Source organism: Uranotaenia lowii, chromosome 2 (assembly GCF_029784155.1).
Source record: "Uranotaenia lowii strain MFRU-FL chromosome 2, ASM2978415v1, whole genome shotgun sequence".
Classification (NCBI taxonomy): Eukaryota; Metazoa; Arthropoda; class Insecta; order Diptera; family Culicidae; genus Uranotaenia; species Uranotaenia lowii.
The window spans coordinates 390,231,575-390,248,066 of NC_073692.1; the positions used below are offsets into that span (position 1 = coordinate 390,231,575).

General features: G+C 34.6%; 1 protein-coding gene across 3 annotated transcripts in view; it reads right to left on the bottom strand.

Annotated features, from left to right (window-relative positions):
- LOC129741865 (neuroligin-4, X-linked-like) overlaps positions 1-16,492 on the bottom strand; it is an 862,824-nt gene that overhangs the window by 280,233 nt on the left and 566,099 nt on the right. For all 3 annotated transcript variants that reach the window (XM_055733675.1, XM_055733676.1, XM_055733677.1), the window contains one exon: positions 7,127-7,268. In XM_055733675.1, coding sequence (XP_055589650.1) covers positions 7,127-7,268 — 142 coding nt within the window. The remainder of the gene's footprint in view (positions 1-7,126; positions 7,269-16,492) is intronic.

Consider the following 16,492-nt stretch of genomic DNA (forward strand, 5'->3'; position numbering starts at 1 on the left):
CCCTGCTTGCAGCCGACGGGGCCCCGGTCTCGAACACTCGTCCAAACGGCAACGTGCTATCCGCTTAAACGTGTGAGCGAATCTAGGATGCGTGCAAATCCTATGCATGCGTGCACACTGGCTCGGCTTTCTTTCACACACTCTCACACGGCTCCGTCACTTCTTCGGGTACTACATGCATATATGCTTGACTGTCCATGCAATCATGCGCAAGTCTGAGCACAACATTCGATGACGATGATCTCCAGCTGACGATGATGATTTCGACTCTCTCCGTTCATGCTTCGTTCACAACATTACAGTGATACGCATGCTTAAGTCCACCCTGGAGAGGTGACTTCGATCAAAACAAATTGCGCCACACGCACACGGTTGATGAGGGGTTTGCCACAGTTGATCTGATCCAAGGCGACTCAGATGTTGGACTGTCGTTGCAGCCTTGCAGGCGTTTTCTGTGGGAGTTAGAACCGATTCAAAAAAGGTCCTAAGACAATTTCATTAGTTTCAAGCCTGCCGATCATGATTTGTGAACATCCTACCTCTGTTGAGGACCTTTTCGAATTAACTGGTTCCCGTGCGGTGCTGCTTATGCTCTGTCGACACTCAGCCTCAATTTCTACCTGTGATTGAGAGAATCCGTTGTATGAACTGCGATAAACATTCCATGTCAGTTTTACCTGGTTGTTAAGGACCATGTATTCATCTGGTCTGTTCAGAAAGTCTGATCTTGCCAGGACACGACGTCGGTTCACCCTGTGAGTGAATTGATTAGGTTAGCTCACTGGGAGGTTTATGGCATTAATTTGTACCTGTAATGCGGTGGATTCTGGTAGGATTCTCTTTTCAAGTGAGCCGGATGTTGATGCTCCTTTGCCTACGATTGTGAGGCAATATTCGTTCGACTTCTTGTACCGTGTATAGGTCTGCGATGGTTCCGATGGTTCCCGCGTTCGGTTAGATTGATGTCGTTAGCTTTTCGGTCTTGATGATGTTAGGCACACTACCGTTAAAATGAGATTAGTTCATCCGAAATAATTCGATGCAATTGTGGATTACCTGATAATGATGTAATAAGCTATTTTTGGCCAGGTTTGCAGTTCTGTCTGCAGGATCAGTCTCGATTTCGGAATCGGTTGAAGTGTGCTTCAGGTGATTCCTACACGTTATTTACGTACACCTAAAACATAGAGCCCTTGTTTAGGGAAAGGGTTTTGTTTTCATAGTTCTTACTTACTGTAGCAAGAATCATGCATGTGTTCTCCTGAGCAGGAACTATATATCACCGAACAATCGTTATTCACCGATTTTATCGCACATCAAGTAGCGGCACATATTTATACATGGTTTGCATGAGTCGAACTTACTACCGGAAACGGTCTTGATAGATGCAGTGACAGTTGAGACGATCGTGAGTGACGGTGAGTGTCGGTGATTCTTTGCGGTACAGCTGAACTTCGATTTCAGAAACTATACACGAATGTTTCTTCTCACAACATGTTTGTTAATTTTAATCAGATCCAAGATAATGTAACAGGGAACGTCTACAGGGTGATGATATTACGATCTGCCTCAGTACATAGATGCAAACTTTCAGAAGATGGCAATTTGTCCACCTTGAATCGAGTTGCAACATGGAACCATCTTGAGCTGTAATTTCGATAATAATTTTCATTTCAAATTTCATTTTGGGAGATTTAATAAATGGAAATATGTACCAAGTTCCAAATTGCTTCAAGAGGCATTGGAATACTATCCTCACCTGTAAGAAATCGTTTCATTTTGAAGAGGGGTTATTAAGAATGCTCGGTGTTACTTAAGATTTTTTCTATCATCGTTAACCATGTTATTTGCATGCTTTGCATATAGATGATATTTACAATTGGTAACCCATGACAATTTTTATAAGCATCAAATTGGCATTTAAAAAGCATGTTCCATAGCTCAGGGAAAGGGGCGGTTTGGAAAGTTCTGAATCCGAATTATGAATTTAGATGATTCATTATTTAATGATCAACATTAATAGGTTGTACTGATTTAAATTGCATTCTCGAATTTCAAAATAACTTGAAAGCCAAATTTTTAAATCTGAATTATTTTCAGAATTAAGACTCCAAATTCAGATGCAGGTACCAGATTCTCAAGAAAAGCGTTCAGCGTTAGATTGTTTTTAGTGTATGTTTTTTTTCGAAATTTTGGTGGTTTCTTGAAACAAAAACTCCCCACGTTTAGGGGAGGATCGCAGAAATCTCTGCATCTACCATTTAAGTTCAAGGCATCTCCCGTTTAAGTAAACGTGAGTCACTTAAAGTGACTAACTTACCTGTATTAATACTGACGTAAGCACGCATGATTTTCCAGTCCAAAGTTTTGTCCACCGGACCCGGGTTTCGCTCAGTTTTTTTTTTGTTCACGAAACTGTTTTCTTCTCCATGCTTCCGAATGGAATTTTAGACCGCTCCAATGCTACAGAAACAATACAATATTTGTGCACGATATTTTTGCACTTCTTCGGGAAAATGCGTTTCGTTTTCACGAAATGATGAAAAGTGAAACTCAAGATACACAGAGTGTTAAGTTGAACTTAAACAAAAACACCCAGCAGAAAACAGCTGTTTAAACGTCATCCGGAATAAGCAGGGTTGTATCAACAATGTGATTAGACATAATGTGATACCCTATATAATCTTCCCTTTCCCAAAACAGTCCACGGGGTTCGGTCAGGGTACCTGCAACATTTCTGTGTGGGCTGGTTTTTCAGTTTAAGAGATTAAGTAAACTAAGGCAACGAATTAAAAGACATCAGCTTCTTTTGAAAGTACAGGTTGGAAAGTGTAACATTATCTCAAAAGAGAAAGTGGGGGAGAAATGGGGCTTCAATTTCATAAAACTGAGAGTTGCTGAGTAGCGCCTACCGAAGTTTTAGGCGACTGCTCACGCGAATGCTGATGCGAATGTTTATTTCCCAATTTTTGATGTTTCAATATTCTTGAATAAAAACATAGATTTGCAAGTTATTGTAGTGAACTAAAGATAAATATTTATAAAATTCAAAAAGCGAAAAGGCATTTTGAAATTTGTTTCGTAAAAAGAAAAAATTAATTTCAGTTGAAATTTTAAACAAGAAATTTAAATTGAGATTACAGATTTAACTTCATCTACACGTCATTAAAGGGTTTTACGGTCAAAATTTGGCCAATATCAACTCGACGTATTCCTTTCAATTTTGTATTTAAAAAAACCTGAACACGAAAAAACTCGCTAAAAGTTGCCAAATCAACCGTTACAAATGCATTTAAAGTGTTTGGGGAACGTTTGTCGACAGCCAGGAAGTCTGGATCGGGGGGAAATCGAAAACCAGAAGCCGCTGAGACGACAAAGAGAGTTGCCGGTATTTTAAAGCGAAACCCAAACCTCTCTCTCTGAGATGCCGCAAATAAGCTGGGTGTATCGTCTACAACCGTGCATCGAGCCAAAAACACGAGCCGGACTATCGACTTACAAGAATGTAGTGACTGCGTGTTTATGGACGCCGAAACCTGAAAAGCAGCATTTTCATGGCTTCCGGGACTGTCAACCAAGAAATTTACGTGAAAGAGTGTTTGAATAAACGTCTGCTGCCTTTCCTGAAGAAACACGGTTGTTCCGTACTGTTTTGGCCGGATTTGGCATCTTACGGTAAAAAAGGCCATGGAGTGGTACGCCGCCAACAACGTGCAGGTGGTTCCAAAGGACAAGAACCCTCCCAATACGCCAGAGCTCCGCCCAATTGAGAGATACTGGGCTACTGTCAAGGGGAACCTAAAGAAGCCAAAAAAACTGCTAAGGACGAGCAGCAGTTCAAGGCAAACTGGGTTTCTGCGGCGAAGAAGGTGGACAAGGTGGCTGTACAAAATCTGATGGCAGGGGTTAAGCGTAAGGCCCAGCAATGCGGATTTGGAAAAACGGAAGCCTAACCGAATATTTTTCCTGAATTTTATACTATTTGAACTTGAAAAAAAATGTTTTAATTGATTTTTTAAATAACCGATTTCACCGATTTACACGCGTTTTCCCTTGACCATATTTTGATCGTTTCACCCTTTAAAAACTAGTTCTTGAAAGTAAAAAGGGTATAAGATAATGCGGGGCAATTTTTAACCAAGGATTTACTTTTTGGCTTTTACAAAAATAGCTTATTCACTCATTTCAACCGTAGATCAGTTTATTGGGTAAAAATTTGGAACTGTTTAAATGAAAGTTTTTTAAATAAACTTCCATATAGTGTACTTAAAATTTATGAAAATGTGTTTTCCTTAGAAATATTTGTAACTAGCTGACCCGGTGTGTGTTGCAACACTTTCCAAAATTAAATGAAATTTTAAAAAATTATTTTAATTTTGTTTTTTGTAGGTATAATAAGTGCTCGGTTTATGTCAAAAACTTGTATGAAGCCCTTATTTCCCTTTTCCATCCGCAAAAGCTGGAAGGCGGCAAGGATCCAATTTTTTCGTCATCAAAAACTCTCATGTCAAATTTTGTGACATTGGTTGATAAGTTTTAGGCAATACAGCAACATTAATATGGAATCCCCTCTGTCCCTCCTCTTTCCACATTCCAAAGACAGAAGGGTCTGTAAAATTTCATTGAAACATATGTACATTGTACTCAAATACCTTCCAATGTCAAATTTAATGTTTTTTTTTTGTTTGGTTACTTTTCTACCAATAAAATTGTATTGGACCCCCGCTCCATTTCTCATGTACTCACTGGAAAAAAGATGGTGTTCAAAATAATCATAGAACAATTTATAGTACCCAAATGATTTCCCATGTCATATTTGGCTCCATTTGTTTAGTAAGTTTTTGGTTTATGCGAAACAATTTTATGTGAGCTCTTCTCTTCCCTTACATTATCCCCAATTGAGAGAGAAAGGAGTCTCGAATAACCATGTTACAATTTATCGATTACAAATGTCCTCCAACAACAAATGTGTTTCCATTTGTTTGATAAGTTCTCGAGTTATGCGAAAAACTGTAACGGAGTCCCCTTCTCTCCTTCAAATCATCCCACTGGAATGAAGCAGTAGTAACAAACATTCATAGAAATATTCTTCGTAACTACTCAAATACCCTACCAAGAGAAATTTGGTTACATTTGATGAATAAGTGAATTTCTCGTATTTAAATACTTTCCCATGCCAAATCTAAATCCATATGTTTCTAAAGTTTTCAAATTATGCAAGAAAATGTAAAGGAGCCTCCTTCTCTGCTTATTCTCTCTCCACAAAAAAATACTAAGGGAATCAAAAATTCATAGAACCCTTTCTCGTACCCAAATACTCCATTTCTTATGTTCCACTGCCCTCCCATGTCAAATTTGGTTCCAATATCTTGATTAGTTTTCGAGTTATGTAAAAATTGTAAGGTAAGCCCCGTCCCCCTTCATAACTCCCACTGAAAGGTGGAAGGGGTACCTAAAACTCGTAGAAACATTCCTCGTACCCAAATACCATCACATGTCAAATTTGATACCATTTGGTTCTCGAGTTATGTAAACATTTGTCTTTTGTTTGGGAGGCCCCTCTCCCCCATCATGAGAGAGACAGACAGACAGACAGACAGACAGACAGACAGACAGACAGACAGACAGACAGACAGACAGACAGACAGACAGACAGACAGACAGACAGACAGACAGACAGACAGACAGACAGACAGACAGACAGACAGACAGACAGACAGACAGACAGACAGACAGACAGACAGACAGACAGACAGACAGACAGACAGACAGACAGACAGACAGACAGACAGACAGACAGACAGACAGACAGACAGACAGACAGACAGACAGACAGACAGACAGACAGACAGACAGACAGACAGACAGACAGACAGACAGACAGACAGACAGACAGACAGACAGACAGACAGAAGGGTTGAGTTTTAAACTCAATTAATATAAAGCGATCCGATAAAGTTCAGTTTTTTACTTTTTTCCGCCTCAAACCCCATAGTGCGTTAATGTTTTTGAATATGAAACAAATTTTACTAAGACCATTCCTTGATTTATTTTGTTTATAATTTTTTGTGTGGCGATCGTTAAAAATGATGAAGATACTTTCTTCGCTTAAATTTCTCCAAACAATGCAATGCAATGTTCAATAAAAAGCTGATCAATTATTTTCTTTATATTTTCCTTTGTTTTTAATAATTTTAAATTTTTGAATTTTTAAATGAATAGTGTTAGGAACGTTAATTCTTGAATAAATTTTATTGCTGATTTCTGCTTTATGAACCGTTCAAGAGATGCAAAAGTAGTCGACCTAGTTTCCTTCACTATTAAATTTGAACATCACTTAGTTTAATTACAAATACTGTGTTAAAAAAACTCTAAAGAGAATGATTTCAAGCTCTTAAATCCACTCTGCACCCAGGAACTCATTCTTTCCACAAACATGAACAAAATTGTAATCTTCATCTCTCAAGGATTCGAGTTTTTCCCGAATCCCGGAGAACAATCCCTTAAGGGCAAAGCACCTTATTGCGGTGGCTAAACACCCACAAACCAAACCCCGACCCGATTGGTCGAATGATAATACAAAGCGAATTCGAAACCAGAATGAATGCTTTGGGGTCGTCTTCGATCTTGATAAGAAGGTCATTGGGCCATTATATTTACAGGGACAGAGCATATACACAAAAATGGGCGAATGTTTCGTATTTCTGTGTTATCAGACGTTGTTGGGGTTCGACGTTTTTGAAGAGCCGAACCGGTTTAAAGATTATGTGGTTAGGGGGTGGAACTCCGGGAAAACGGTGGAGGTGGAGTTGTGGGAAAACCCAATCACCATCATCATCGTCGTCGTCTTTTGTAGGATGGAGCGTTTTCAAAGCCGGGAAAACGACTGCTATTTGACCGGCTGATCCTAATTGTATTACAGGAACAAAACCGACTTTGAATGGGTTTGAACGGGCTAGATCGATATTTTGCGGTGACCTTTTTCTATTATCGGTTATGAGTGCTTGGGCATCAATAAAATTGAATTATTTTTGAACGTTCAATCTCCTGATGAGAAACATTGGAAAATATTCCTCCGACATACGTTGGCTTGAGGATTTGGGGGAGAAAACAACATGGTACTTACCACTTCCTGGGACGTAAATGTTCAAAGTTAGACAGTCTTCACTTTGATTCGCCAACAGTGGAAGCAACCTTTTCAGATGCTGGTAGCGTCCTTTGGGCATGAACTGTTGAGCCAACGTTCGATTGCTGATGTCCGGAAAACTCTGCAAAATTGGAAACAAATCAAGTTAATAAAAGTTTTTGATCTTGTATAATCGATTTCTTAAAAAAGTAAAAAGAATGAATAAAGTTTTCTCTGTTACCAGCAATTTAAATTTTTAAACTGTTCCATTTACGATTTCCTAAATGATGCTCTTATTTGTACAAGCTACCCGCTGCATCCTAGTCCATTCTCGGAAATTAAACTCCAATCAAATTAGGCAAGATGAGTGAACTCTGTTACGGATGAATGAGTGCTTAATAATTCAGAAGACATGACTGGTTGGTCGGCCAGCCGACTGAGAAAGGACCATTCTAAGAGAGCTATTTTTTCCTTGCGAATCGTTCTGGAGCCGGTAAATTTTCCAACCTGCAGAAACTCTTCGTCGACGAAGAGTTGAAAATTTGAACTGGCGACTGGAGGCTGATTCCATTTTTTTTCCTATCCCTTCAAACTTGAATGTTCATTGGATTGGTTGACATAGAGATCAACCTGTTCGGAGCAAGGAAAATGTGTCAATTTTATTCCACTGTGGATTCCGACTGTCGTTACTATCATCGAGCGAAATGGATAGAGACGAACGAATTTTGGAACCTTTCCCTGGTTTTGCAAACCTTGGGCAGGGCCTTTCGATTAGTAACGATTTGGTGAAATTTCCATTCTATTCCATCTGGTTGAAAATATTAGAGAGAAGAAACATGAAGACAGCCAAAAGGTCTTTTGCATTGGGAATGACTTGAATCGATTGGTTTTAATCATGATTACGTCCGAATGACAGGTAGTATTGGCAAATGAAATAAGAGTATTGAAGTGTTTTTGAAGAGATAAGAAAAGCATTATCATCTTAGGCTCCATGTTTGAATTTTTCTGGTTTTAATAATTGTCATCCCATGTTTTTTCTCCCGAATATCATGTATTATTGAATACACTTCCTATTAACGATCGCGCCAATCCCATTTAAACAATTATAAACTAATTTAAATCGAATCTTAAAAAATTGCTTATTAATTCTTTTGACTATTGAATAAGTGTTTGTTCAATGTTTCTTTCACGATATTATATTGTAAATTTGATGTTTTTACTTTTCATACAGAGAGGTATAGTTATCCTATGAACTCTACGAGTTTTGGCAATGTCAATGTACTAGTTTGACAAAATTGTCAAGAAAGATAGGAATAAAAAAAAATGACAAAAAACGAAATTGACAAAAATGACAAAAATTACGAAAATGACAACAATGACAAAAATGACAAAATTGACAAAAATGACAAAAATGACAAAAATGACAAAAATGACAAAAATGACAAAAATGACAAAAATGACAAAAATGACAAAAATGACAAAAATGACAAAAATGACAAAAATGACAAAAATGACAAAAATGACAAAAATGACAAAAATGACAAAAATGACAAAAATGACAAAAATGACAAAAATGACAAAAATGACAAAAATGACAAAAATGACAAAAATGACAAAAATGACAAAAATGACAAAAATGACAAAAATGACAAAAATGACAAAAATGACAAAAATGACAAAAATGACAAAAATGACAAAAATGACAAAAATGACAAAAATGACAAAAATGACAAAAATGACAAAAATGACAAAAATGACAAAAATGACAAAAATGACAAAAATGACAAAAATGACAAAAATGACAAAAATGACAAAAATGACAAAAATGACAAAAATGACAAAAATGACAAAAATGACAAAAATGACAAAAATGACAAAAATGACAAAAATGACAAAAATGACAAAAATGACAAAAATGACAAAAATGACAAAAATGACAAAAATGACAAAAATGACAAAAATGACAAAAATGACAAAAATGACAAAAATGACAAAAATGACAAAAATGACAAAAATGACAAAAATGAAAAAAATTACAAAAATGACAAAAATGACAAAAATGACAAAAATGACAAAAATGACAAAAATGACAAAAATGACAAAAATGACAAAAATGACAAAAATGACAAAAATGACAAAAATGACAAAAATGACAAAAATGACAAAAATGACAAAAATGACAAAAATGACAAAAATGACAAAAATGACAAAAATGACAAAAATGTCAAAAATGACAAAAATGACAAAAATGTCAAAACTTTTATGAAAATATTTGAATAATTGTCTTATATGAACTTAAACTTGTTTAACTGACAAAATGACTGTATTCCTAGAATTGCGAAATGACAAAATTGGTTTAGATGTTAAAGATAGAATGGCAGTCAATGAAAAATTATCAAATTAAGTCAATTTGTTAAATTTGACATAATTTAAAAATTTCAGTAAATCGATATTATTAGCAAAATTGACAAGTTTTGTCACATTTGTCGATTTCGTCAATTTCGTCAATTTTGTAATTTTTTTTCCAATTTAAATGTGGTCATTTTTGTCAATCTCGTTAGTTTTGTTTATTTTGTTGCAGAAATCAGTTTTATCTATTATTTTCTATTGTCATTTACATTATTTTTTTAAATGTTCTTCAACATTTTCTATATGGTTGATTTTGTCTTTTTCATTTGTTTTGTTATTATTGATTTTTTATTTTTCAGATTAATTTTTTTATTTTTTTTATCTTTTTTTTCAATTATTTAAAATCTGTTATTGGTTTTTTTTGTCATTTTAGTATTTTTGGTTTTTTTTTGTCAATATTATAATTTTGAAAATTTTATCAATTTGTTCATTTCAAATTATATAGCGTAAAATTTTAAAGGCTTAAATTGCAAAATGAAATGATAACATTGACAAAATTAGCTCTGTTCACTTGATTGTTCAAAATAACTGAGTTTGAAAAGTTATTAATAATTTTTTTTTATAGAGAAATGAATCCAACTGTAAGTTGAAATTTCAGGGACTAGACAAGATGAAAATTAATATAGAAAAAAAAAAATGTGAAAAAAATTCGCCTTGTCTCCCCGTAGGACTTGAACCCACATCTTTCGCCTCTCCGGGGCCCATGTATTAACATTCTACTACAGGAGACAACCTGGCTTATGAAAGTTATACTGGTCAAGTGTCGATGTCTATCGGAAGATGTGGGTTCAATTCCTACCGGGAAACAAGGCGAATTTTTTTCAAATGTTTTTCTACATTAATTTTGATCTTATCTAGTCCCTGCAATTTTAACCTACAATTGGATTCTTTTCTCTACAAAAAAAGTTTCGCTGACTGAATGTTTGAGTCAAGACCCATCTCTGGGTCACAGTTTTAAAATAAGTTATTACTAATATTTATTAGAAACTTATCAATTAAATTGACAAAGAGGACAACAAGGGCAAAAATGACAAAATTGAGAATGTCGACAGAAAAATGTTAATAACCAATAGTTGATTCGTCCGATTATTCAACACTACTTTACTTCATCGTACTTTACTTATTTAATTGTTAATTATCACAATTATTTATTAAATTTTTCTGGTTTTTCACTCCAAAAGTTATCTAAACACAAAGTTTGGCATCATGTCAATTGCTTTTTAGAGACCAGCTGAATTTCAATTCTATGTCAATTTTATTTTTGTTTTTTTTTTAAATGATATAAATGATAATTTTATTAAAATCCATTGCATTCAATGGACTTCTTGTCTAAACTTCTTTTCAATTGGATGATATCTTATTGCCAAGTCATTTTATTAAAATTTTATATCAGCTCTTGACAATTCTTTATTATTTTTTTTGTGTCCATTAATCCTTATCTGTAGAGTATCAAATTAACATTATTGGAAGTTTGGTGGCCTTCAACGTTTTATCAGGCGCATCCATACAAAATAAATTCTTCTAAGACTCATGAAATCTTAAATTTTGCACCCCTCCCTTTGCAAACTCCTGTTTTGGGACCTTGAATTACAATTTGACACCCCTCGCCTAAAGTCTTATCATATCTCAAGTTTCTCAACCGATAAGTGCAAGGAAAAAAACTCGATATAACATGCATTGAAAATAATATAGATCAGCTTCTGAATGCCCAAAAATTTCTCATAATGCCAAAAAAGCTTAAGCTGGATTCTTATGGGTGCCCCACATCAAACTGCATCACAGTATTAACATTATTACAAATTACCTAGTTGACTAATTCCATTCAAACTTTTAAGCAATAATCTTTTAACCATTTGTGATCTTTTGGTATATTTATTTTATTCCAGTTCGATTCCACATTCTTACAACTCTCCAAAAGGCCAAATACCAACCAAAAGATTACGCATCATCTGAATCTATGGCTCACATATACAGTAACTAACTTTTTCTTAATTTTTCCTTCAAAATCTTAGTTTTTGAGATGCACACTGACTGTCTGCTTAAAAAAACACGGTATTTTTCAATGGGTCTAAGCTTAGGAGTGTGAGGATAATTTAAATTCTTGGATACAAAAATGACTTCTTCGGCTTCATATTTCCTCGGGAAATCCTTTAAAAAGTGGATCGAATGAAAATAAGTCGAAGTGGTGCAGAAAACCGTCCTATAGCTTAGTTTGGACTTTGAACTGACCAAAGAATGCAAATCCAGCTACAAAAAGCTTCAGGAGCAATTTTCACGGTTAATCATATTTTCATCATGTCAAATTCAGCAGTTCATACGTTTCTAAGATGGTATTTGTGATGAAAATCGGTCCAGTTGTTTTTTTTTTCAAATTTAAAATGACCTGTTATTTTCTCATTGATATCTTCGATTGATTATCAGTAAACATTTGTGTTTCTTTTTCGAACGGTTGAAAGAATTTCTCGTATATTTACTCTCTGGAGCCACGATTATAAATGTTAGAAATTGTATTCCAATATCTTCAGATTCGTATGAGTTAGAACACAGTATATCATGTTAAGCTGCTTAACGCATTCAGGGGATCGATTATAAGGGAAAATAGCTTTTTCTGCCAGCTTCAATTACTCTCTGGAGCCACGTTTTTCGTACTCAATCATTTGAAGCCACCTTGATTTTTTTTTTTGCATTTAGGGTTAGTTGCCCTACTTTGGACCCTTTAAGCGGTGGTTTATATAAACCTATGTTTTTCTCATACATGGACGAGTGTTATGTGGTTTTAAGAAAACCCATTTGTAGTTAATGGTCTCATCTGCAAATTTCAACGAGAATTTTTACCCTTGGTTATGCCGTTTTTGATAGATTTACCAAGATATGGATGATCCAGATTTCCTATTTTGAACCTACTGTTCCTGTTTTAGTGCTGAACTTGTACCCTTTATTGGACCTAGATTTAAAATGCCAGTAAAATGTTTAATTTCTTGAAAAAACATCAAAACCTTAGTAAACATGTTATTTTAATTAAAAAAATATCATGAACTAATATTAGAATTTTTTTGCGATTCAAATAAAAACCTTAATTTCTGTTATGAATATCTCAAACTTTTTCCTCATTAGCATATTTCTCAGCAGCATAATAGTTAGAAGGATTTTTTGTTTACTTGTAGCTTATTTACCTAAAACAGACAGAAAATGTTGGAAATGCTCAATATAAGATTCTAATTATGCCTTTATGAAAATTTGAATCTTAATTGATTTGTTACTATTGGAAAATTGATGTCAGGTCTATAATGAGAGCATCATGGCCGAAAGTGTCCTATTTTTGGACCCTTTACCTATTTTCCGGGTTTTCCAATGATTTTTGGTTTTTTAAGGAAAAATAGATAGTATAGTTCATATTCATCACAGCAATGGTAGCTTTCCTATAATATTCGTCTTTGGCTGTGAAATAAAGTGATTTTTTCTTAATCTCTCTGATTTCTCGAAATGCTTCCCACTAATTGAGCTGTCTATTTTACCACTAAAGAGAAAGCACTTTTTTAAAATCGTTGAAAAATTCATCAGAATTACTTTTTATGACGAATAGCGGTAGGATAAGATAAAGTAAGAATAAGAATTCATTATTTGCCTAGCAGTATATTGATTCTAAGCAAACAAAATGAGTTATTTACGATTTTTGGCATTTTAGGACTAAAGTAGGCTCTAGGTCCAAAGTAGGAGCACTCACCCTATTATCTCAGGGCATATTCTTTGAAAGTTGACGAAAACGGGCGCAACCAAACAACATGAATTCAAAATTTAGCCCAAACCGCAAAAACGGAATGCGAAAGCCACTATATCTTCTCTCTCTCTCTCTCAATGTGAGTAATTCTTCAAGATGCTTAGACTCAAGGAGTGGCATTCTGGCCAATCCGACTGACCCAGTTCTAAAAATTCTTCATCTGCAAAATTACGTTTGGACCTGTATAAGGATGTCAGCTAAAAGGGTCATTTTCAAAAACAGACAATGTACATTTCGAAGATTGCTAAAACTGACCTGCGAAAGATTCCAACTTACTCAGAATTTATAAGGGAATTCTTCAAAAACTTAAGGACACAAAAAAAATTAAAAACTCGATATTTGGACGAAAATTTTCAGGTAATTGGCTTGTAGCCCATTACAACTTTTGTTTGCCCGACTCCTTGAGTCTCCCTTCAGGTGATTGTTGGGAGTTAAAAATCGAAAATGTATAAGGTTCGTTTTCAAAATTCGATGATAAAATTTTCCCATGAATCTTTTGCTACCCACCCCATATGCTACCAAACAAGTAAGTCATTTGAGAGCAGTATCCTCATTTTATATTGGTTTTCACCAAAAGCACTAAGAACCGGTGAAAAGTACGACATCCCGGTGTCATGAGTTCCGTATAAATCGCGGTTCCTTTGACGGCTTGTAAAATTGCCACCTAGTTTTTTCTCTCCACATGTTGGCACCCGAAACGGCGCTTAAATTATAACACTTTGGCGGCAACTTGCCCCGTATCTCGTGTGCTTGTGGTCGCGTTTTTTCTCTTAAAAAAAGTCAAGTGACTCTACATTTTGTGTGAAAAAAAAAACACACAGAATTACTCCATCGTGTGTCCTAATTTTCCGCTGAGTTGGACGACCGTTGGCAATTTTTCTTACCGACACAACGCCAAAGGGAATCTCCCGTTAGATGTTCCGGCGATGTTAAAACCTTGCAATCCTTCCTTACACGCATACACTTCTACACATCCGAGAGCGTGTTCACCACCTTCACATATATACATGCAAACGTACAAAAATGTGCACAATCGCGTTGCTGTAGCAAAATTACGAACCCCGAACGGCTCTAAATTGGAGAAAATTTGTCAAGGGAATAGAAACAAACGACTGACACGGCTCGGGGTTTCATTTTAAAGTGAAAACTACGACCATCCCAGAAGGTGGTTGAAAATGATTTGCTCACTATTGAAGTGGTTTGGTGACCCTGAATGAGCACATGGTTATATGAAGTGAGGCAATGTTTGACAATATTTTCAAACGTCTTTACCTTCGACGGAAAATATTAGTGTAAAATGCCTTGTTTTCGATAGTTATAACATTTTGTTTTTCGGAAAACCCATATAAATAAATAAATTGACTAATTTTTTTATCCCAAATATGATTGGTTCTATGAATTTGACTTTTTATTATGTTTTCTACGTTTAATATTGATCAAAATCTCAAACCAAATTTTTATTTTTATCTTTTTACTAAAACCTCTCGATAGTCTAGTTTTCGACACCAAAAGTTTCAGTTTTCGACAAGAACATTTTCAGCTTCTATGTTTGCAAAGAAATGTGAATATTTGGATATTGGAAAAGATTGTCTACTTCACGGCGTATTTTCATCATAGAATTAGTCTAAACATACACATAAAGTTGGATGTCGAAAAATAGATTATAAAGTGAATTTTTAGTGCTAGTTTCAGCAGGTTGAAAACAATTTAAATTTCATAATGTGTTACTCAAAACATGAAATGAATTATCGATAACACTTTATTCAGAGCCTTATTCATCCATTGATTCTTTTAATGTTGCTTTCAATCGAAAAAAAGGTAAATTTTTTAAAGATTCAAAACCATTCTTATTGGTCGATGGCATTGAATTCAACAGGTGATTTAGAATGTTACTTCGGAATTTGTGATATTATACTATGAAACAACTTACCAAGAGTATTTTTTATTTCAACATATGCTAAACTTTGAGAGCGAAAAAAAAATATGCACATACATATATAGGTAGCTTGAGCAACCAAATAGAAAGATGAGCTTCTTATTTAAAATCTGTAGAAAAACAAGCTCTTGTCAAAATCTAGAGTATTAACCCTTACGTTTTGTTATCAGTTCTGTTCAAAACAAAACGTTTTGATTTTTTTCCATTAGATAATAAATATCAAATTTTACTTAATCTTTAAAATGTGTTTGTTTATTTAAATTGTCTTTACCCTTTGAATTTATGCACTACCTTGAATCTTGATGATTGAAGAAACATTTAGAACATCTTCTGAACTTTGCATTTGCTGGAGAAAAATCAAAAGAAAGAAGCTACTTTGATCCACAAAAATTGTCATTTCTGCTGTTTTTACATTTAATACACCCATTAAATCTAACCGTTAAATTGACAGAGCTTTTCCCATCCCAAGTTTTTTCTTTTTATAACATTTTACAGCAAATTTTTTCTTATCAATAAATTCGATTTTTTTCATTTTTTTTTGTACAGAACTGTATGCAATAACCTCTTTGGAAATACCTTTCTTTTAATCAATATTTAACGGTTTTGATCATCGATACGCTAACGAATTAACGGAAGGCCCAAATACAGTCTGATACATAAAAGCGTAGTCCTGGCGTGGTCCAAGAGCTGGCTCTTGGGAGGCGGGGAGTTGTCTGATTTTCAAAATTTTCAAAAATTAGTCAATTTTAAAGAACGTTAAAATGTGTTGCAAAAACCGATCGTTTTAAAAGGGAACAAAATCAGATGTTTTCGACAAAAAATTATATAACGGAAAAATAATAAAAACTGAAAACAAAGTTTCTTAATATACTCAATTCAATATCCTTCTACAATCTCAACATTCTTTTATACTAAAACCAGCGAATCTATATTATTCATTGCGAAAAAATGTTGATAGAAAGAAAATTGTCGTTATTTGTTCATCTGGTAGTTTAAAATTGTCACTTTAAAAGCTCTTCAAAGAATTTCTCGTTATAAATGTCATTTTACAAATTAAAACATTATAAACACGTTGTTGAGAAATACAAATGTAGAATCAAATTTCTCAAGTAATTTAATCTTTTTCCTGAGCTTGTGAATATCAGCGCTAGCTTCAAACGAAATTTCAATGATTCACATTTTGCAACTGTTAAAAGTAAATTCCACATTCTTCTGCATAAAGAAAAATTTTATGGAATAAATG